At 40.1% G+C, this 24,205-nt stretch overlaps 1 protein-coding gene across 1 annotated transcript in view; it reads right to left on the reverse strand.

Moving 5' to 3' along the window:
- The window catches only part of mrpl45 (mitochondrial ribosomal protein L45), a 37,674-nt gene extending 15,673 nt beyond the window's left edge, over nucleotides 1-22,001 (reverse strand). Inside the window, exons 1-5 of the mRNA XM_084684901.1 lie at nucleotides 21,843-22,001; nucleotides 9,064-9,259; nucleotides 4,138-4,255; nucleotides 3,506-3,604; nucleotides 2,581-2,629 (exon numbers count right to left, since the gene is read on the reverse strand). Of these exons, the coding sequence (XP_084541027.1) occupies nucleotides 2,581-2,629; nucleotides 3,506-3,604; nucleotides 4,138-4,255; nucleotides 9,064-9,259; nucleotides 21,843-21,905 (525 nt within the window). The 5' untranslated portion in view covers nucleotides 21,906-22,001. The remainder of the gene's footprint in view (nucleotides 1-2,580; nucleotides 2,630-3,505; nucleotides 3,605-4,137; nucleotides 4,256-9,063; nucleotides 9,260-21,842) is intronic.
- Between the last annotated feature and the right edge of the window lie 2,204 nt (nucleotides 22,002-24,205).

Below are 24,205 nucleotides of genomic sequence, written 5' to 3' on the forward strand. Positions count from 1 at the left end.
GTTACCATGGATGACGAGCTCTCCCTCACGGGCCACATCGCCGCAGTCTCCCGGTCTTGTAGATTTACCCTCTACAACATCCGGAAGATCAGGATATACCTGTCTGAGCAATCCACCCAGCTGCTAGTCCAAGCACTGGTCCTCTCCAAGTTGGACTACTGCAACTCGCTGCTCGCTGGTCTCCCAGCATGTGCAACCCGCCCTCTTCAGAGGATTCAGAACGCGGCGGCCCGCCTGGTCTACAATCTACCCAGACGCTCCCATGTTACCCCGCTCCTCATCTCTCTCCACTGGCTACCCATCAACGCCCGTATCAGATTCAAGACCCTGGTACTGACCTTCCGAGCAGTGAACGGGACTGCACCGGTCTACATCAAGTCTCTCCTGCAACCTTCAACCCCCACCCGTCACCTACGGTCTTCTTCAGACAACCCCCTGGTGGTCCCACCGCTCAAGACTGCCCGGTCCCAACACAAGCTCTTCTCCTGCCTGGCCCCCCAATGGTGGAACCAGCTCCCCACCTCCATCAGGGACACTGACTGTCTCCCCACCTTCAAGAAAAGGCTCAAGACGCACTTGTTCCGGGAGTACAACGGCACTTAAGAATGCTTGGCTGGACTTGTTAGTTAGTTTCCTCCAGGATCACAATAACTCTTATTAAGTGACTCATTGCTCTTTTAGGTTAGATATAACGAAGCTAAGTCTTGTACTCGCTGTGAAATATGTTACTGTTGATTGTCTTCTACAGGTACAGTCCTGCACTTTTGTGGTTCATGTTGTTTTAATTTGTAACTTGTATAACTGCATGCTCTTATGGGTCTTCCCTTTTGGCACTTGTTTAGCTTTTTCACAATGTATGCTTCATGTTTTTGGCTACTTGCAATGTTCGGGACAATCTCGTTGTTATGATCAGTGACCTATGCTCTTTGTAAAGCTCTCTCTTGGAAGTCGCTTTGGATAACAGCGTCTGCTAAATGAATAAATGTAAATGTAAAAGTAATTGGAGTGACGCTTGCCATCTGTGTCGTGAGTTAAAATACCGAAATTAGCCTCAGGGTAAAAAGCGGAAATCTGCAAATGCTGTTGACTTTATATATACTTTTGACAGTTACGGTTATGTAATTCCCAAATTTCTACAGGAAAAACTATTAAACCATATTCCAGATGAATCGGTCAAAAGGGTTTGACTTCATAGCTGTCACTCAAAAGGCGTAGGATCACATCTGTGATTTTCAAATTGTTCCTATTCATATAATTCCTTAACACTTTTTTCTCTCCGAATATCGAGGACACAAAATCTTGTTTTTGTTGCAATTATTGTGAGGTTTACCCAAATGCTAAAACTCCTCGTGGTAGTTAGGACCAGGTGGCCATGATTACAAAAGTAAATAATTTCCCTAGGTAATAACTGAGCTTCTCTTGTGTTTGTATAAATTACATTCTTTGAAAAGTCGCAGAAAATGGCTATATGACATTTGTTACTAAGGAAGGCAAAAAGTCACTAAATCTAGGGACAAAGTCTTTAAATTGGCAACACTGGATAAGTAGCTTATGCCGCAGGGGCTACACTGTAAATGACTAAATGTAAAAGTTGTCAACCAGAAAAGTGGAAGAGCCACATATGGAAATATTTTGGGTGTGAGGCAATGAGAACATCTCCAAAAACAAGATGATTTGCAGCATTTTGCTAATGCAATACCTAATACTGGGGCATACAAAAGGAAGGAAAAACAGGGTTAACACTTTAGGCTTTTAGATTACATAGTTTCATGAAATTTGAGTTTGGCATTTATATTTACATTTTGTGCTTGTAGCGCGACCAAAATTTAAATGGCCCCATGAAGCGTGTTGAATCCACTCTTTCTACTTCTTATAATTTATGTTCAAGTCAAGTCATTTATATTTTTGAGCTCTACAAATGATCTGCTGTCATCTGCTGACATTACTTAATGTCTACATTCAGTCCACACAAATGTGTTACCTTTAGGCCTACATGCATTGTGATTGTATTAATGTTCTGACGTTGTCATAAGTAGGCTACAGTCTTAGATATTGTAGGTGACTTACCATCAACAAATGAGCTGTTCGGTAACCCCCTTTTATTTAGTTTTGCTTTGGTATCAACATTTTTATTGAATACCGTGAAATTTCATTGGTATTGGTGGCGACTACTGACATTTTGGTACCGTGACATCACTAGTCTACGTTATACAAAGCATGTGTTCATTCAGTTCATCTACAGCTAGTAGCCTATATTCTATACAGTATAGCCTAATGCCTACCGTTTTATAATCTGTTTAGTAAACTTTCTCCAATGCTTTGAGTGCCGCTAAGGTAGAGAAGCGCTATATATTATGTTATATTTAGTCATTTAGCAGACACTTATCTACAGCGACTACATAAACGCAGTGCATTCATTTACCATTGTTAAAAAAACCAGATAACTTGATAGCTAGTGTAAGTAAAGTGGTCAGGTGAATCCTTTTGCCTCCACCTAAGCTCCGCCCACATAAAAACATCCCCATATTTATTAACTGAAAAAGGGTCTATAAATAGGACAGAACATAAGCAGTAACTTACAGGATAACACCTTTCTGTGACAAGGGAATGGAGTTTCTCTTTATTGAACCTAAAAACAGAAAAATTAGATGAAGGCCCAGTATCCCAGACATGGATTAAGCATAGTCCTAGACAAAAAACTAGTGCTTTCAAACTATTAAAATATTTAATCGCGATTAATTGCATTAATGTCATGGTTAACTCGCGATTAATCGCACATTTTTATCTATTCTAAATGTCCCTTGATTTCTTTTTGTCCAATACATTTTACTAATGTTAATGCTCTTATCAACATGGAAAAGTGGATCGGATTGCTTGGTGCAAATGTTTATTTTTATTGAAAACAACATTGCAATTGCCTGGCTTTGACTTTCCATTCAGAATGTTATTGGCATCCCTTTCGCCGTCTTGCACTCACCATCCACTCAAATGTAACGTTAGCCTATTACTCTTTAGCCGGCTCGCAAGCCCAAATAAGTGTGTGAGGCGTGCCTGTTTTATTTCCGGTCTAGATCCGGTGTGGTGTTGAAGTTTTTCTAACGTCAATAGTTGCTGCAACAGCATGTGAAAAAACGACAACGTTTGCTGGGCCAAAAAGAACGTTAATTGCGCAATTAAAAAATGGACGCCATTAAAATGGGTTCTCGTTAATGCCATTAATAACGCGTTAAATTGACAGCACTACTAAAAACATTTTCAATGGAGATCTTAATTGAATTTCTCTCAAGGACTAGGCTTTATCCATGTCTGGAAAAGTGGGCCTTAGATTCTAAGTATGTTTAAAAAAACATTTGTAGCACAGCGCAAGATGTCATTTTAATGACCAAACAGTAACTATTCTTTTGAAAACAAGGACCTCTCTAAGGGATGGCAAAATTTTGAACAATGGTGTAAATCTCTCCGAGCATTTAAGCTTTTAAGTACTGTCTGTCTCTGAATGCCTTACTGTGTAAGAGCGTTGTGAGCTTCAATGTAAATCCTCTGGGCGTGCCCTGGGAACTCTTTTGAGGTAAACGTTGTGTCGTGCTCTTTGATCTTACGTATCCTAAAGGAAAAGTAGATGTCAGTGTTCAAGGGTTTAAAAAGACAGCTCCATTCCAAAATTCATATTTTCCTCTTACATTTACTGCCATTTTCCATCTAGATTGTTATGATGAGAGTTTTTGCAGAGTTTTGAAGATATTGGTGTAGAGATGTTGGCCTTCTCTCAAATAAAATGGAACTAGATGGCACTCTGCTTTAGCCCCAAAACAATCTTTGGCAACAAAAAAAAAACCTCAACAGCACTGCGACAAGAAATGTTGATATAACATATCTTGAGACAAACAGTTTTATATAAAACAGTTTCATGTATTTTTCTGCTGAACACCAACCAGCTCATGGATAAGACTCGCTTCCTTCTGCGTGGTAATATGGTTAGCAGGTAAGTTTGGTAAACATCACTATGGCCAATATCTGCAAAACTCGCACCAAAACGATTTAGCTAGATAAATAACACTAAAGGTATCATTAAAACAAATATATAAAAATGTAGACTGTCCATTTAACATGTAAAAACACTAACAGACTACATCTTACGCTAGCTGAGAAGCAGCACTTTGTCTAATCTGCTCGGTCCGCTGTTTCAAACCCTCTTTAGACAAACTGGAGAGACGGGAATCACCCTCTGGTGGGATGTAGGGATCGAAGACTCCCGCTGCCAGAGAGAGAAAGAGGAAGACATTGATTAACACTTAAAACCGTCAATACAATGGTTCACAAATGGCTTTTTAGCTTAGTAATAGATAAGGATGTCATTTGTCAGAGGTTTTTTTCCCACGTTTCTTCTAGAACAACTTAGATTGTTGGTGCACTACAGACTGGGATTAGAGAGATCTTGTATTCCTACGGTGAAGCTGTGTCCTGTTCATTAGTGTGCTTGCTATCAAGCAAGACGCACAATTGTTCTCACATATACATTTACGATTCTTCCGGCAGGAAGAAATCTCTTGTAATTGTTAGAATTATTATTCTAACAATTAACAATCTCCCTAAAGGCCGGTAGACAAAATTGACCTCCCATTCATTTTCAATGGAGGTCACATGAGGCAGTGTGAGCAAGAGGAGCAAACCCTATTCTATGCTTTTATTTGGGCATTTGTGGTCGAGCAATGTCTGTATGCCAGTCAGAAACTACCTAGCATGACACAGCTAGCACAGTATATGGAAGGAAGTAAATGCTAATTCCAGCACCACATAGAGCCGCTTACAAGGAGCGAATAAGCGTATTCAGACACATTTTTATGCTGCCAGTGGATCAAGTGTAATCGACAGGCAATCAGCTGTAAATAACAAGGGCAACGGTGGGCAAACTTAAATCGCAAAGGAATTTTACTTTTGAGGCAACAAGCAAGAAGCAAATTGTATGTGTGTAACAACAGCTTTATCTCACGCGTCCATTTTCTTTTTACTCATGGGGTGGAAATGTCATCATTTTTACAATTAGGGCTTCTAGCACCACCTATGGGCAATTTGGGTGGGTCATTTGTAGTGTGCAAGTCAGTTGTGGCCTATAGTTTCAATGTGCCAAGTTTTTTCCATTGTGACACCAAATTGAAATGCAATACCACCAAACTCTAGCGTTGCTTCCAGCCAAGGAGCAAGGGGTGGGGTCTTGGTCAGACCAGCCTTGCAAGGAAGCTTCAGATGTGTGTGCGTGGCCCCAAGCTCATGCATGTCAGGATTCTGGATGTGTCAGTAAAATTTTTGACCATGCGCACATGAGGGGAGACAGACAGACTTCCATTGGCAGATCATAGCTACATTTCAAATATTCACAATGAATCTACTTTTCATCTTCCATCCTTTTTTTATTAGTACTAAACTTTGTCTTCATATGAACTTGAATCGGAGTATTGTTTTATAACTAGAGGATGTGTAAAGCAATATTTTAGTGTTAGAGATAAATCAGATTGCTCTTTAACCCATTCCAGCCGGAGCATTCAAATATGGGAAACTGCCTTGACCTGCCTTAATATCTTCGCCGTCCAATCGCTGATTGGATTTCTGAAAACTGCCAGATACTCATGAGAACATGAGTTAAAAGCACATCAAATTGATTAAGGGGTTACTGGGCATGAATAATAAATGTATCTTCATCCATTTTTGGCCTGAGAGGAACCAGAAAGTATACCATGGGAGATTTCCTACAGTATTAGATTAGATTTGACTGCTTCAAATTTAAATCTGAGCCCATATTTTGAGTAAAGACAAGTTTAACATTTTGTCAAATAAGTCAAAACTTTGGAGTTATGAAGCATTTGTTTGTAGGAGTAACGCGAGCTTTTCAGGACCAAATTGCATGATCCGGCTTCTGCATTCTTGAGAGGCAGCTACTGACCAGCCTCATTTTTTTTCTGTGAAACTTGCTAACCTCTTGCTACACTATGTAACCTCTAAGCTAAACATCTATAACGTATTGCCCCTATTGTAGCCCTGCATGTTTTAGATTATCTGCTCCAAATGACTGGGTTGACAAAACCAAAGTTGGAAGCAAGATACCTGTCACTGAAGGTCAGTCACTGCTGCTGTTGCTAGCCAACCTTCACTGAGGGGATGGTTTGAATGCAACGGAATTGAAAAATGTTAATTCATGTATATTTGAGAACACACATTCGTAGATATAGGCCTAGGCTACGTTTCAACTTCGTTGCTTGGCTACCGACTAGAGAGGGTACATCATTTCTGGGGAAATGTGTGGGATGTGCTTGCGTCGGTTGCAGATTGGTACATTTTGTTGGTGCAATTGATATTAATGTATATTTTAGATAAATATGCATACTTACTATTTACGAAGATAAAAAGCATACATTTGTTGCTGCTTATTTACACTTACTACTAAGATACTAAGAGCAAAGTGTAGAATGAAACAGGGTTCTGTTGTCATTTCCCCTAGTTACATTTAGTCATTTAGCAGACGCTCTTATCCAGAGCGACTTACAGAAAGTACAGACACATTCTCCCCGAGGCAAGTAGGGTGAAGGACACAACGTCATGTGGCACGGCCGGGAATCAAACCGGCAACCTTCTGATTAATAGCCCGACCCCCCCCAACCGCTCAGCCATCTGACCCTGACAGATGCAAGAGGGAATGGTTATGGGTTATGTTGCAGCCTCACATAGTTGAAACAGATGCATCAAAACGAAGAAATTGGGCAATCCTGTGTGAACATTTTCCTAATATACATCTGCCAACGAGGTATTTCATACCTTAATCCTGATCACCTATAGGAAGACATGTATTCTACACTTGAAAAACCTTGACTTAAATCAATTGGACCTATGGTTCATGAGGGGAAGATTTTTGTAGGTTTTCACTGTACAGCAAAATCTATCATGGCAGACATTATGGGTCCTTAAGGCTTTTTTGTTCCACATGAGAAATAAGGCATGTACACCAAGTTGCAGAAGAATTGGAGCAATGGGGTGAAAATGCCATGGCCTGTGGCTCCCCTTAAAGTCAAATGTGGCATTTTTAACCAGGGACTTTGAGATATTGGGGCGCAAGGAGAAGATGATGAATAAGAATACTAACAGGCTCCTCCTACCGGTAAATAGCCTATAATTTGACAGTATGTTTAACGACAATATTAGCTAGCTATCCAGCCAGGTCAAGATTTTCACAAACAAAGCAAATCAACCTCTGGCCTACTGTCAGCTGCAGCCTGAATTAGATACACTAGCGAGTTGAATAGCGAATAGGATGTGAGATGTTCGCTTATGTGACACTGACCCAGTACATTAATTTAAAAGGGAGACTAACCAGGTCCATATTTTAGTAAAACAGCATTCGGCCTTCATTTATAAGGCAATCCTTGGTCTGCTCCCAAACTACCCGTGTATTTTATTCATGCAGAAAAGTGCCAGACAACACTCCTTGCGTTCTCAGGACTTCTTTATGCTCGCTGTCCCAAATGCCAGAACAGAAATGGGAAAAGGGGCTTTTATATTTTGTGCACCCTTATGGAATTTGTTGCAGAATGATTATTATTATCTAAAACTATACGTTTGTATGTTGCTGCCAGTCTTGGCCAGATCTCCCTTGAAAAATACATGTTTTATCTCAATGGGACTCTCCTGGTAAAATAAACTATTTGACAAAAACTTGAGACAAGTTTGAGATTTCTCACTGTTCACAATCCTGTAAAATTGTCCTAAAACACTAAAACAAGGCATTTGAAAGCTGTTCTTTCAAAAAGGGGCCATAGAATGCAAAACCGAGTTTACCTTGTCATAGTTGAATAACGACAGTTTGGTGGGTCAAATTGACATACAGTGAACCTCAAAGTCCATTGACACCTCTTTCCTATGCAGATCTCCCAATTAGAAACTGCCGCTTTAAAAAAGGTTGGTTTTCAAAAAGCCACATTTGCGACGTCACAAATGTGGCTCCATCTTTTTAGGCTCTGGTCTGTACCTTTGTCCAACCAATCAGAGGTAGAGTAATCTTAGACGCAATTTTGTTGCTAACAGCATTATGGTGACGGAAGAACTTGTTGCAACGCTCACTGCCTTAGCAGTTGAATTGAATATCAATTGAATTTACATTAAGAAAATGCATTGGTATTTGAATAAAGAGTCAAAAAACCTTGTCAACATAATATGCAAGACTTTATTCAAAATTGTATTCAAAAACTTAATTGAGGATTGAATTGTCATTTGCACATTGAATTGCTATTTGACAACTGCTTTTCTATTTGAATTGCAGATTGCATTGCCACTTTGCACATTCAATCGCCATTTGAAAATGCATTGCCGTTTGAATAAAGAGTCTAATAAACTTCCATTCGCAACAAGAGTCGGTGGGTATTTATGGATGTAATACTGTGTTTTGGATGAAAATGTTTATTTGATTGGTTTGTTTTGACCTTTGACAATGTAACCAGACCATTCTTGTTGGGATGTTTTATGAGTGGACAGCCGTGAGGCTTGATCGGTGAGCAGTCTGTTTTCTTTTGGTTTGTTGAGATGTTGGTGGTCGGACAAAGATGTTGATTGTACTTACTGTTGACTCCATCTTGAAATTGTTTACGTCAATATAATCACAAGAATTGTAGCTTTCCAATGACATATGGCATGTGTACCAATATCAAACAAATTATTTTCTGTGAAATATTTTAAACTCCATTAACTCCACTAACAAATCTTCTTGCTTGAATTTTTATTGGTTCGATAAGAAAATTTGGCCGATAAATAAAGGATTATTTCCGCCCATCATCTGTCCAGGTGGACATTTTCACACTACTGTTACCAGTCAAACACATTGTACTATGTAGGCTACATGATTTTGGTCTACAGTAGATGTCCCTGAAAAAAGTTTGAGAAACACCGAATCTTCCAAAGACATCTTGCTTGAAAATCAATGTCAAAATATTACATACATTTTGTACTCTGGGTGTACATCTAAGACCTTGTATCAAAGTCTCAATGATAAAAACATTGCAATGTAGAAAAAACACAATTTACCAGTGCAGGCAATATTGATGGCTCTCTCCATGTACTCCTGTTTTATTATAATCCCTGCTGCTCTGGCTTTAGCCGCCTGGTCTACCTGGGTCTTCCCTTTTATACCCACAGCAGGTGGAATGAAGTAGCGCTTCTTTGTCCGGACTGACACCACAAAGGGCAGGGGAAAACGCATATCCAAAGGGACCACTGCATTCTGAATGGATGGAATGTGGAAAAGAACATAATTAGGCATACTTCATGTAGATTCATTTAATTAGTTAATGTCTAATTAGAAAGACTAATGGTTGATTTACAATTCAAAAACACCACTGGAAAACTAACTGAAAATATACAAGATATTGGTCCAATTAACAGTAGAAGCACTGCTTCATTATCAGAACTCACAGTTTGAACTGCAGAAGCCAAGTACACACTGCAATAATATCCTATACATGTAAGTGCAAAAATATGGAACGTGCTGGTAAAAACTGTAATCAGCAAAAAAGTCTGGAATCTTCATATTGTGCTAGGATGGAAACTTGTTTCATTTTTTTTTACCACTTTCATATTAGAAAAGTTGGAGGTTTGAAGAAGTCCAAGGATGATCCACAATTTTAACGATAACTGAATCCTTATAATTTGTCAGCAACATAGGATTGTTATCTAGTTACGTTTTGTGGGTGTGATCAGAGTTCAGATTGATTCGCATATTTAGTTTCCTTTCTGTCAGAAAAGGCAGGCAATAATATAGTTTTATCTTGGACTGGTCAATGTTGAGATTGTTGGCTATTTGACTTCTATAACATGTCAAACTAGCTAAAAGTAAACATCCAAAATACACATTTAGTGTTGGCATACTAACACAATGTACAGTACCGTGACCGTTCTGTCCCATGTCACCATTGGTATCGTTGTAAAGCTCTCTTTCTCCTGCATAATCCAAACACGTAATTTCCTTTGTATCAGCAACCAATCGTAAAAGTACAACGGTGGGTTTAGACCTCAAAACGCCATTGGCTGGTGTCTGACAACTTGATTCTTTCAGATTGATCATGTGACGTGTTCTGACACTTGTTTATATTTCCGCAGGATCTTTAAAATAAAAAAATGCAGAAAGCAGCACAAACAAAACCTCTCCTCAGAAAATACAACAATTGTCACTAGCAAGAAGACAAGGGAAAACCAACAAATGAAGCAGATTATGAAACTCCTTCACGAAGTAGATCTATGCGTAAACTGTAATTCAGAAAGTTAGATAGAGACTGTGAAAGTTGTGGCACAATGGATAACTTCAAAAAAGAATCAAGAGTGGCATTGCTGCGTTTCTTCCCCCAGATTGTTTTGATATGGGCATCTACATATTAAAGTACAACGTTGTGACAATGTTTTTTATTAGTATTAGCTCTACATCCACATGTTCATGAACGTCCTGACGAGCGTCACTGTCTAGAGCTATAGCCAAATTTTAAGCTAGAGCTAAATGTGATATATAAACACAAAGTGGGTGAAACATGTGTTGAACCACTGGTGTATTCATTTTATATTGTTATGGTCTACCATCCCAGTCGTCCCGCAGTCTTTGTTGAACTGTCCCAGACATATTTTTCATCATTAATTTTACCGTAAATTTTAAGCCCTGCCTTTTCCTTTTGATTTCAAAGCGAAAAAAGTTGTAAAATATTTAAATAATGTAGCCTACCAATACCGATTTATTTTTCCTTTAATGGCAGAAATAACACACAATAAGTATGTGCTTTGGATAGGACATGGAAGCAGCTTACAAAGGAAGGGAGGGAGGTTATTCTTATTGTGTGTCATGCTTCTGCCACTAAAGAAAAAGTAAATGTGTATTGGTGGGCTACATTAATGTGTGCTGTGTCAATAAAACCAGATGAACAGTTAGTGATCCACTATGCCTTTCATTTTATTGGCAGAAATTGAGAGAAGGCTGGAGTCGGAGCAGATCAGGCAGGCTCATGCAGAGTGTCTGAGGGAGGATGCAGATGCAGTTATAAACATCAGCATGTCTTTTTACAGTACCTGACAAAAAAGAGGCTTTACCTCATTATGGAATTATTGTGTGCATTGACCTCCTTTCAGGCCTGGTGATAGGACCTCATAGTCTATCCTCATATTGTCATGCTTGGGCTCTGAAGGACAATGTCAAGCGAGAGAAAGAAATAGAGCAGGAGTTTGACCGCTGGAGAGAGTCACAATGACTGTGCTAAAAACTTTGCAGGATCAAGTAAGGCAATGGAGCCTTAGTCAGCAAAAAGGATGTGGGCCAGGTCTGTGAATCGCCACCAAGTGTGGTAGATGGGGATAGTAGGGGCTGTCCCCAACTAAGATTTTCTTTGGTCGACCAAGACTCGACTGAACACTTCTGAAAATCGACAAATCTAAATTTAAAACAAAAAAATAATCTCTATAAATGTTTTTCGTCAAACCATTTGGTGGGATGTTATACCTCACTGTTATGAGAGATAATCTGAAAGAAATACATACGTAAGAAGCAGTGGCAGCTGCTGGTCTTTCAAAGAGGGGAAGCTCATTTTCGGCCTACATCGTAAAATGTTTCCCTTTATTTGGCCAGTTCACAGGTTAGGTCACCCCTACAACACTAGCATAGCCTACTGCAAGGCTCGACATTAACTTTTTGAGGCACTTGTCCTTTGGACAAGTACATTAATGTTTCACTTGTCCATACACAAAAGTCACTTGTCCATTTAAAGATTTATGATTTTATATATATATATAAAAAAATTGTGTTGACGTTTCTAGTTCTAGCGTCGGCAGTGGTGTACCTAGCAAGCTTTAGCAGCATTTGTATCGGTTATGTATGTAGTTAAATATCAGCTAATATTCAAATGTAACTTTTTAGGGGTGCTCAAGCACCCCTAAAAAAATTGTATCTATATATATTATTCTTTATTATCATTTGATGCTGGTAGTTCATGAAGGGACATCCTTACTTTTTTCATTCATTCAATATTTTGCATAATGATCAGGGTTTGACATAAGCAATAGTAAGTAAAGCCAGTAAAAAGTAACGTCGGGACAGTTAAATAGCAACTCACTGGCCCGATCGGGTCACTGCAAATTATTGATTGTTTTTTTTTTTTTCGTAAAAGTTAACGTCCTTCATATGTTTTGCCATCTACTAAATGCATAAATAACTGCAGCTCGTGGGGCGCACATTTGGCAAATCGAGAGTTGAGTGAGTGGTTGTCAAATTGTAATTCTCGAATCTCGATACATTTAAGAACTGGCGCGAGACAAAAGTGAAGATGAAAGCAAAGTAGAGCTATGAGTTCAAACGTAAGCAACCTTTTTATGGAGCTAAGATGCACTGTGTCGTCTGTCGTCAGGGGTGCAATTATCCAAAAATAAATAAGTGCGCCGGACATCATCATGTATAGGCTTTAAATAATAAAGGTTATTTTAAAGTATATCAGTCACTGTAGGCCTACAATAATTATAAATAATTATATATAGTATATATAGTATAGGTATATTCAGGGCTTGACAAATTGTGGCAACCATATTGTGACAAGTGGTAACCTAATCATCACCCCTGGCAACCACATTATTGTAGCCTATTTTTTTCATGTACTTTATTTTCATTACAAATAAATCATCATTGATGGCATTCAAACATTTGTTTTGCGGATGTTTAAATTTGCGTTCTGATTTGTTTAATACGTCCCCACTGTCAGACATAGGATAGATGTTATATTTCCCACATGCAGGGTTTTGATACCGAAATGCATTTTTCATTTGCAATGGCAAGATTAGCTTAGCCTGTAACAAAACATGTTAAATTATTTCGATTTGGCATTAGAACTAATCAGACTTCATCTGTAAGCAACCCCACTCTAGCTCACGTTAGCAAACACTAGCAGGGCTCCAGACTAACTTTTTTTACTAGGAGCACAGTAGCCCCCGACTGAAAATTTTAGGAGCGCAAGCAAAAAAATTAAGGGGCACATAAGTTATATTGACCTGCAATGCATTTATTAATGAAACTGTAGAGGGTACAATTCAGTGGCAATTTTAGATCCTTTTTAGGAGTGCTCAAGCTATTTTTTTTTATATTTTCTTAAATATATTGTTTATTATCATTTGATGCTGGTAGTTCATGAAGAAAGGGACACCCTTAGTTTGAGGGAGCAGAGGTTTCAGTTTCAGCCAGACAGTCGCGCAGAGATGGATGTCAGCAGGGAAGAGAGCATGTCATTTTTGAGATTAGAAGTCAATTGTTTTGCTGACTATTACCTTATAATTTTTTATCACTAGAAATGTGATTTCATTTTTGTTCTTTTTATATCCAGGATGTGTTTAATAAATGGTTAAACATGTTAACAGAAAAACATAACTTCTAAGTCTTTGGTTTTGTTGTAACAATGATAAATTACAACTTATGGAGGGGGCCAGTAAGTTTCAAACCCACTGGCCCATGGGGCCAGCCGCAATTTTTTTTAATGTTGAACCCTGTAATAACACAAATCTATCAATTGTTATCAAGTGAAATTAGGGATTTATATTAGCAAGGGGGTTTAGCACCTTTGCAAGGCACTGTATTCATGTCGCATTCTAATTGGGGGCTGAGTACCCCTAGAGGTCTGATCCTAGAATAGCCCCTGCTCAGAAGCTCTCACACCAAACATTTTACTTCTCACGCTGGGAAGGCAACGCAAACCAAGTAGTCCTGCTAACGTTGTTAACAGTAATCGACGAGGTGCAGGCCCACGGAGTGAAGCAACAGACACGCGAACACCCGTGAAAGCTTGTCTCGCGGCCATTTTATCATATTTTATATACAGTATAAGTTTAGATAGCTTGCAAATACTGAGGATAGCCTACCAAAGTTGAGTTAGCCAATGTCGTAGCGATGCTAGCTAACGTTAGTTTGCTAGCTGTATCACATTTCACTGGGTCTTACAGCGTTGCTTGATTTACTGAATTTATTATGAAATGTTCTACTAGCCATTTGCCTACTTGAGCAAGTCACAGTTTTTTAGAGCCCTGATAGTGTAATTGCGATGACACAGTAAATAATTCCTCTTTCAAGTAATAGGCCCCGTTCAAGTGTTTAGCATTAAATTAGCTGCACGGTCTGTAGAGATCTTGGGACAAAGCCACTTACTGTGTTTTGCTAATGCAGAATTCGGTCAAATACATTCAGTAAAATAGACATAATAATTGGAACATAACATGAAGTAACATAGCATTTTATTTTGTGTGAGTTTTAACTTGTCCAGTGGGACAAGTAAAGTTCTCTTCCTCTTGCCCTACAAAAAAATCGACTTGTCCCAGACAAGCCTTAATGTTGAGCCCTGGCCTACTACATGAATGACTGAACGAACGATCTAACGAAACAATATTAAATTCGAAAGGGGAAATGTTAGCCTGGCTGCCAGCCCAACTTATCCCGCGGAAAGTTGGGTCTAGGGGGGCTCGTTTGGGGAAAAACTATGTCCGAACCGGAGCTGTTCGGACCAATGAAATTGTCAGGGCGGGCTTTATACGATGATGGACAGATGATCAACAGTAGCGTAATCAACCAAGTCACCAAAGAACACTTGGGTTGAATTTGTTTTCAACAAACATTACGTTGCTCTGATTGGTTGTAGGTCTATCCAATTGAGCGAAGAGGCATTTGTTTTACGAGTTCGGTTGAAACACGCCCCATAGTCACAGCCCAACGGAGAGTTATCAGACTCATTCTGACTAGAATTATGAGTATGACAACGTCAGGCTAGGGAAATGTGGGAATTGGGTTCAACTGAAACAAGGAATGTGGTGTTTAATTGTATGAAATGTATGATGAAAATTGGCTAGCAAATTCGCCATGCAAATACCAAGAAATAGGTTGCAGAAGTTTGTTTCGACTACACTTGCAAAATCCGAGATGGGACTGAGCTTAAATAGCTTTGGCGCCTTTTTATAGTACAAAATCGTTGTCAATTAAAAGGAGATGCAGTCTTTCGACAGACCCTTCAATCATCACGCAGAAGCCCAGCATCCAGGCCAGCCCACTCCTCCATTCACCCCCGGAGACGCAGAGCGTCCGTGGGCAAGACATAATCGCATGCACTGTGATGCTACGGGGAAAGTATGAGAAGGAAATTGAGTTAGTCGACCTGCTATATGTAGCTGATTCTGAACAAACTCGTCTTCGAGATGAATGTGTTCTAACGCATTAAAACTGTTAACACAATAGTAAATATTTGACCATAATTTTTTGGGGACATTTTAGGGGAAGCCGAGCTTCCCTTGTAGTCTTAAATAAATCCCCACTGAAAGGCAAATATTTAATTCAATTGTTTGGTACAAATGTCAGCATTGGTGAAACTGAAGGTGTCACAATAAATACAAAACACGAGTCAAAGTTGTCGTGTGTGAGTCTGGACAATCATGAAATAGCTGTGTCGTCATTAGAATCCGTGCAGTTGCTCTTAGTGATGGGTCGTTCGCGAATGAGCCAGCTCGGAGCTGGTTCGCATATCTGAAGAGCTTAGATTAATTTAGGTTATAAAAATTCAATGATTATGAAATAATGGATTTTAATTGTGCTTAAAATAATTGTCTAATTCAAAGACCAACAAAAAAATACTTGAGGTTCCGGCTAACGATAGCATGAGACTAGGGCTGCACGATTATGGACAAAATGATAATCACGATTATTTTGATCAATATTGAGATCACGATTAATTATCACGATTATTTGTTGATTTTAACATAATCAAATTTTATTGTCACAATGCATTGTACCTGCATAATGGATGTGAATAAAACTCAAAATATATAATCAATAAAAAACAAATACGGCAGGGCTCGACATTAACGCTTGTACGCTTGTCCGGGACAAGTGAATTTTTTTGTAGGGCAAGTGGAAGAGAAATGTACTTGCCCCATTGGGCAAGTTAAAACTCAAACAAAATAAAATGCCACGTTACTTCATCTTTTGTTCCACTCATTACGTTTATTTTACCGATTTTATTTAACCGAATGCTGCATGAACAAAACACAGATCTGTGTTCGCTCGAGTGGCATAGTCCCAAGATCTCTACAGACCTCGCAGCTAATTTAATGCTCACCAATTGAACAGGGGCTTATGACTTGAAAGAGGAATTATTTACTGAGTCGTCTCAGTTACACTAGGGCTTTGGAAAACTGTGCCAAGCTCAAGTAGGCTAATGGCTAGTAGAACATAACATTTCAGAATAATTACAGTGAATCAAGCAGCACTGCAAGACCCAGTTAAAAGTTATGCAGCTAGCAAACGTTAGCTAGCATCGCTAACGACATTGGCTAACTCAACTTCGGTAGGCTATCCTCTGTATTTGCAAGCTATCTAAACTTATACTGTTTCTAAAATAAGAGTTTAGGGATTAGCGAAGGCAGGTCACAGGTAGTTTTTTTGTTTTCTTTGTTAGCAGCCTTATGACCAGCGGCGTAACAATGACTTGGCGGGCCCGAGTGCAGATCTCACCAACGGGCCCCTTAACCGACCTATCATCGGGCGAAATTATGGAGTGTTGATTTTAGCGAGGCACATGGAAATGTACTTATTATCAGTGTTGCGTCTGAACACGTTCATGAACTTGCTCATAATTTTGGTGAACGTGAACTGAACGTAGCCTACTGTATTACTGCCTGATGAACAATACTGTGCAGTGGATGCATTCATTCTGGTGTCTGTGAATGGCGCGTTCAATCTTTTTAATTTGGTTTAATAAGGTGCCAGATTTCTAGAGACTTCCAGGCTAAAACACACCGTTAACAGTCTTGTGTCCAGGGTTACCCAACCTGTCAATCGCTGCGTGTTCTTTATTTTTCTTTCTTTCTTCTACTGTCTATGCATGGCAAGTGTGAGAACGCCGAATTGCGTAGAGGCAGAGAGCGGTATTGCAGACGGCAGCCACATATGGAAAAAAAAGAACTGAACTAACTTAGTTCATTATTTGGAGCATTAAACTTAGTTTAACATTTTGAATTATGAACTGAACTAGTTCACGTAGAAAGTGAACTTTCCCAACACTGCTTATTACAATACACATTGTGAATTGATTGATTAGCCATGATGAGTGATTACTATCTAGCGTTAGCTATTTTCCAACAACATCCTGCACATCGTTTTTAATATATAACCTGGCTGCTGCCTTATGCCTATACGTGCATTTAATAACGTTTAATAGCCATGTCTAAATGCATTCTATACTAGACAGTAAACGTTAGCCTACCCTGGTGGCTGAGTTTCACTCATTGCTGTTGGGCTGGGGGTCAGACGTAGCGTCCTCGCCACAAATCCAAATGAAGATAATTTTGCCAGCTTTGCCACCCTTTCATCCTACTCTTTGCGTTCGTGCCGCTTCCTGCAGCCACTTTTGTGTTTTTGAATGAAGGGCATGGGGTAGCGTAACCGCAATTATTCAACACACAAGGCGCAACACAACAGGATGGCAAACGATCACAACGTGTGGGTGGGCTATAGAATCGTTGACAACATATTACCCAGACAATATTACTTAATAAAAACGAGATTCGTTTCATTCAGCAAAAGGCAAATGAGGCTAAATAAATTAGGCTTTTTGCTGTTGTTAAAACTGACTATTGTTAATGTTTATTGGGCAGGTGAGAATAACTGACACCATAATTGAGAAATGTTTGTGAATTGATCGGACTGGATCATATGTTAACCTTTCTATGATTTACGCGGAGCGAGGGGCCCAGTCAGTTCTTCAGGTAGAGTTCTCACTTGAGATCGAGGACAGGGCCCCCTTTCGCCACGGGCCCTAGTGCGGCTGCACTCCCTGCACTCACTATAGTTACGCCACTGCTTATGACCGATTCCTATCTGTTGCGGAATTTTCCTCACGTTACTCTGTCTGTAACCGTCTACATCTAGAAACTGAGCTGCATGGTGCAGGGAACAGCTCTGGCTCATGGAGGCACGTGAACAGACATTAGGTGTATTCGACTCCACGCAGCGCCGCAGCCGGCTGCAGCCTGCAGATTGGAGAAAGAGTTTACCATAACCCAATACATAAAATGACACATTTTCCGACTTAAAGAGCCATTTATAACTCCTCCCCGACAGTGTTGTAGAAATTTTGGTCATATGCATATATGTATGAAATCTATAATCTTCTATGTTCATTGGTAAGAGACAGGAAGTCTGGGTGACCTGAAAGAGTTCTTGTCACCTGGGGGGAAGAGACAGTTGGTCTAAGGACAATGTGGGTTTGGTTGTATTGTTCTTGTCACCTGTGGTGAGATAGATACATGGATCAAGCTGCCCTGACTCTTCCTGTTTCATAGGTGATGTCAATTAAGTTCTTGTTTGAAGATGGTCACACAAAGGACAGTTGACCATTTGACTGGTCTACCCCTGTGGCTTTATTATCTACTGCTCTGGAGAGAGCTGTGACAACAAAGAACTTTGGGGCTCTTGGTGGAAATGTATTGTTTTAAGCTGTCACTAAGTTGAGTTATCCAATCACAGAGTTTGCTACATTGATTGATTGACCTTACAGAATGCCATTGATCTAAAGTTTATATAAGGTTGAACATGTGTGATGGTTGCTATCACTCCTACGAACGATCTGTGTGGATAGCACCTCCTCCTTCGTTGAGACTGATCACAAAGTACTTTGTTTAATCATATGAAATTGTATAGTCTTATTAAATTTTATTGAAACTTCCATCTTTGACTATTCATATTTACACAGACCAGCTTGAATTTCTTACCACAGACAGCAAGCGGCAACTCTTGCTGGTCGTTTTATGCAGCCACAGCCAATGTCAAACTAATTGGTTTACGGAGCGCTAGATTGGCTTTACAAAAAAAAAACTTTGATACGGAGCGTTCTATGAACGGAATGACGCATTTTAAATATCACTCGATCACACAAATTTGATTGTGGGGAGCCGAATTCGTGCTTAACATTTGATTAATCGTGCAGCCCTAATTTGGATACTGCTTTGGGATAACACATCTTCACATGTAGGCTCCACCGGTGATAATGTTGCTTTCACGATCCTGTACAGAAGTCTCCTGAAGTGACGGTGCGCTGTGCCCCAGTGAAAAGGGTCTAACGACGCCCCTAGACCATGCATTAGCCAAGGACAAAACAAGCCTACTTTATTGTGTTGATTAGGTTGAATTTAAAAAGGAGAATGACAAAATGATCTCTCTGCTCCCACAAAAAAGCTCTAGCTATAGTAGCATACATGTGCTTTCCAGTCAGTGTCTAGTTCCGATGGCCATACCAAGACTGGTCCTGCTTCAAAAGCATCCAACCCTCCAGCCTCTTTTATTGCCATTGTTCTGAGAAGCCTTTTATAAAGAAAACTAGTCAGTCACTGTTAAGTTGTTCTTCGAGGCAAACCGATCAACTACATCCTCATACATCTGAAAAACATTTGTAAACTCAGTACTGCTCATCTGCAAACCATAAAACTGTCCCGTCTTCTTGTTGTTTCTATGAGCCAGACGACAAGGATGGTCACAACTTGACTTATTTTGTTGAGCCATCTTATTACGTACCACATACATACTTTCTTGTATCCACATACTTATTACATCATTATGTGGGCCTACTATAGCCTGGCTGACAGCCCAACTTCTCTCCGCCCACAAAAAAATTTGGTTGGGAAGTTGGGTCTGGAGGGTCTCTTATTGGGAACAACTACATGAAACCAGGATCTGGGCGGACCAATGAAATTGCCAGGGCGGGCTTTATGCGATGATGGACAGATGATCAACAGTAACGTAATCAACAATGTCACGAATGGGTTGAATTTGTTTTCAACAAACAACATATTACATTGCTCTGATTGTAGGTCTATCCAATTGAGCGTAGAGGCATTTGTTTTACGAGTTCGGTTGAAACATGCCCCGTAGTCACAGCCCAACGGAGAGTTTTCAGACTCATATTCTCCCCCTCCCCAGGGTTAAAACTACAGGTATATAAGAACAATTGTTACTCATGAATTGTTTACTAGTAATAAGATGTCATAATAAATCATAAAACATTCATCGATATGTGAGGCCTTATTATTTTAGTGTTAACGATTGAAAACGGATCAATCACAGCAAGTGCGTAGGTTTGGTCTCAGACTTGGTGGGGACATCCACCCATCCGCGCAAATCGAGATGCCATTCTGTATACTATCCCTAAAGAGCTAGTATAACTGTATAATCTAAAAATGCACTCTCCAAAAAAAGAGGCTGTGATGATGAGACTGTAATGCTGAATAACAACATGTTTTATTATCATAAACCTCACTTAAAGCCCTGATGCTGTTTCCTCATCCTGCTCTACATCTGGAGTGTTTTCATGCTGTCTTTCCTGCATACAAAATGCTTAATTCATTTTGTAGCCTATCCTATGGCTGGCAAGTTTAACCCTCCTACCATATTGTATACAGTTATTTGGACATTAATAATCAAATAATGATTCATTATATTTGAATAACCAACAGTGTTAACTTATTCACATTGCCAACTGTTTTTTCCAGCACCTGTCTAGCAATGCAGTGACAGTCCATCAACTGTGAATTTGTCCTAGGCTAGACTCCTAACCTTGGTTGAAAGATTAGCTACAGAAGCTAGGTTTAGCTGTAACAATATCCTGGGTAACATATAATATCACCAGTTAATACTTTTCCACAGTAGAATTTGCATTTGAAAGCCTGGTCACTACCACTGCTAGTGAGGCTAGTTATTTAGCCTGACTTACACTGCTTTTTCAAAAAGCTTCGTATGTCCCCTTCTTCTTGGGTGGAGGCATATCTAATCTACAAAGCACAAAAAGGGGCAAACATGTAGGCCTACATGCTGAAGGGAATATTAAAATGTGTTACTCTGGCCTTTTATGTATGTATTGTTGGCAGACAGCCCTGGTAAGTTAGCTGTACCGTTGTCGCCGACACACCCACTAACTTGTCTGCGACTGCCAGTGCAAGCAAGCAAAGTAGCATATGCTTCTTCCCGTGCGTGTCGCGTGTCAGGTAACCCTCCCCTTCGGGTTTTCAGCCAATCAAATTATGGCGTTTCTTGTACTGTCGCGTCCTGGCCGTCGGAATCGATCCAAATAGCAACACAATTCGCAAAAATATTGGTGGGGACAAGTACCTAGCGTCCCCCGAAATCTACGCCCATGCATCACAGACCGCTATCGTATGTCGTCCAACGAAGGCTAATTATGCTAACGCCTCATTCAACAAGCGAAAATTGACTACCGTTTTCGAAAGTAAATCTACTAATAATATCAACGTACATCGTATTGTACATTAAATATCACAATTGTGTTTTTATCACAATGTAAAATGAGCAATAAGTTCAGTTTTGCAAATGGAGCTTGGAACACCGTCGTGATTACATTGAGAGCAGAACGTTTGTCCTCCCTAGTCCTACAATATGATCTGTATGTCGTGCATGATTCGGTGGACGTCCAACGGTTGCCAATTCACTATTCAAAAGGTCCGTGCTTACTCGGCTAAAACCATAAGGCACTGTTTAGACTTATTTATCAATTACCTAAATGGCGGCCAGGAAATCCTTTCGTGTGGTGAAATTGCTCCATCATCACTAGCACGAATAAAACGACCGCGCTCGCAATTGGCTGTGAAAAAGGGTGAAAACGAGCTGCCAATCGCAGACAACTACAACGTTTGCCTAGATTCCCGTTGCTACTACAAAATGACATCCACTTTACAAAAACACCCTGCAAGCTATTGATAAGTTAGAAAGTACAGCGCTAAACACTTAAAACGAAGAAATACCTCACCTTCAAATTGCAGCATGACATCCGATGAAAAGGTAATAGCATGCGTCTCGTGGACATCGCCATTCTTCTTTGCGAACCGTGTAGAACTTCCGATGTGTCAAAGAATCATAGACTGTTACAAAAAAAGGGACGGTACAACAGCTCTGAAAAGCGACGCCAAACATCTCATCGCCTCCTGGTGGCCCGCCCCTCCATGTAAGCGGATGGGACATGAGCCAAACAAGAAAAACTAAATGCACGTCTAATATGTTTTTCTCCAAAGATGATTTCTGTCATTTTAGGTAGTTCTTCTCTTAAGTCTGTTAAAGTGCTACTTTTTCAGATCGGTTTGTTTTTAATTCGTTATTTGACGATATAAAAAGGGGTTATTTACGGTTGCCCTGAAGTGCAAAACACCCCCACTAATATGAGTACATCCCCCAAATGAAAACACTCCCCCCAATTACGAGTCAACTCCCCCCAAATCGGATGACTTGTTCACCTCCCCCCAATACAAAAACAGCTCCCCCAAATGGAAAACGACATTACATTCACTCAAAAACCCATCACATTAACTCTGAACGGAAAGGGTACGCAATACGCTCGTGGGAATTTTCTTTACTGTTGTCCTGAGGGCAGAAACGTTTGTGATTGGTTTAATCTGACAACCAATTGCGAGAGAGGAGAGAATTGCAGACGCGGGGCCTCCATTTTCAATCTTCAGGCGGCATTTTCAGTTGCGCACAGCAAAGATCGGAACTGGTTAACATTTCAAAGCATTCATAAATTCAGTGCTATCAACATTACGTGTCTCCATACATGTTAACCATAAGCGCTAGCTAAGCTAGGTAGTTAGCTAAGATAGCTAGTCAAGCTAATCAGGTGAGCTAGAATGCTTAGCTAGCTAGTCAAGCTAATCAGGTGAGCTAGAAAGCTTGTTAATGTACATTGCATTAAGCTTTACTGTACTAGTTTTCCAAAAAAACAATGGCTATTTAGGGCAGTGTAGTCTAATTTTATATATTTGGCTTTTCTTCATGGCTGTTTAGTCTCATCTGGTCCCAGGGCAGAGACCTGAGAATTGAGTTTCCCGCAATTTTGTCTGAGAGAATCCTGGTCTCAGGGCAGGTTGTCTGAGGGCAGGTGAATCTCCTGGTCTCAGGGCAGGTTGTCTGAGGGCAAGTGAATCTCCTGGTCTCAAGGCAGTAGTTGTATTTTTCTGTTCTCATGGCAGGGAGTCAACTGTCTCCTCTGGTCTCAGGGCAGGTTGTCTGAGGGCAGGTGAATCTCCTGGTCTCAGGGCAGGCTGTCTTGAGGGTAGGTGAATCTCCTGGTCTCAGGGCAGAAGTTGTATTTTTCTGTTCTCAGGGCAGGGAGTCAACTGTCTCCTCTGGTCTCAGGGCAGGTTGTCTGAGGGCAGGTAAATCTGCCCTGAGACCAGGAGATTCACCTGCCCTCAGACAACCTGCCCTGAGACCAGGAGATTCACCTGCCCTCATACAACCTGTACTGAGACCAGGAGATTCACTCAGACAAAATTGCGGGAAACCATGGTCTCTGCCCTGGGACCAGATGAGACTAAACAGCCATGAAGAAAAGCCAAATATATAAATTATACTACACTGCCCTAAATAGCCATTGTTTTTTGAAAACGAGTACAGTAAAGCTTAATGCAATGTACATTAACAAACTTTCTAGCTCACCTGATTAGCTTGACTAGCTAGCTAAGCATTCTAGCTCAAGCTCACATTATTAGCTTGACTATCTAGCTTAGCTAAGCTTTCTAGCTCACCTGATGGCTTGACTAGCTAGCTACCTAGCTTAGCTAGTGTTTATGGTTTGAATATATGAATGCTTTGAAATAATAACCAGTTCCGATCTTGGCTGTGCGCAACTGAAAATGCCTGAAGATTGAAAATGGAGGCCCCGCCTCTGCAATTCTCTCTTCTATTGCGATTGGTTGTCAGATTAAACCAATCACAAACGTTTCTGCCCTCAGGACAACGTTGAGTAAAGAAAATTCCTACGAGCAGGTACTACACTTCAGCGCTGCAGTAGGATGGATGCAGTAGGCTAACTAACACGAAATAAGAAATTGATCGACAGAAGTACAAAATGCAATAGCCTGACAGAGTTATGTGCACCGGGACATTTATTTGGGTATCGAAGCATGTAGCATAGGCTACTTATGCAAAAGCATAAATTGCGTGTTGAATGTAAATATCGATAGCCAAACAACTAGTCCACGTAACTCTGTCATTATCATGAACTTGATCGTTTTCGTTGGAAAGAGGAAACATTTGTGTTAACAATTCAGAGTCATGACACTACTCTTTATTTTAATCAGGGTCATTCCTATGAAATAATCTTAGATATACTGTTAA

Source organism: Hypomesus nipponensis, chromosome 21 (genome assembly GCF_054491055.1).
Source record: "Hypomesus nipponensis isolate SF chromosome 21, ASM5449105v1, whole genome shotgun sequence".
In the NCBI taxonomy this organism is placed as follows: Eukaryota; Metazoa; Chordata; class Actinopteri; order Osmeriformes; family Osmeridae; genus Hypomesus; species Hypomesus nipponensis.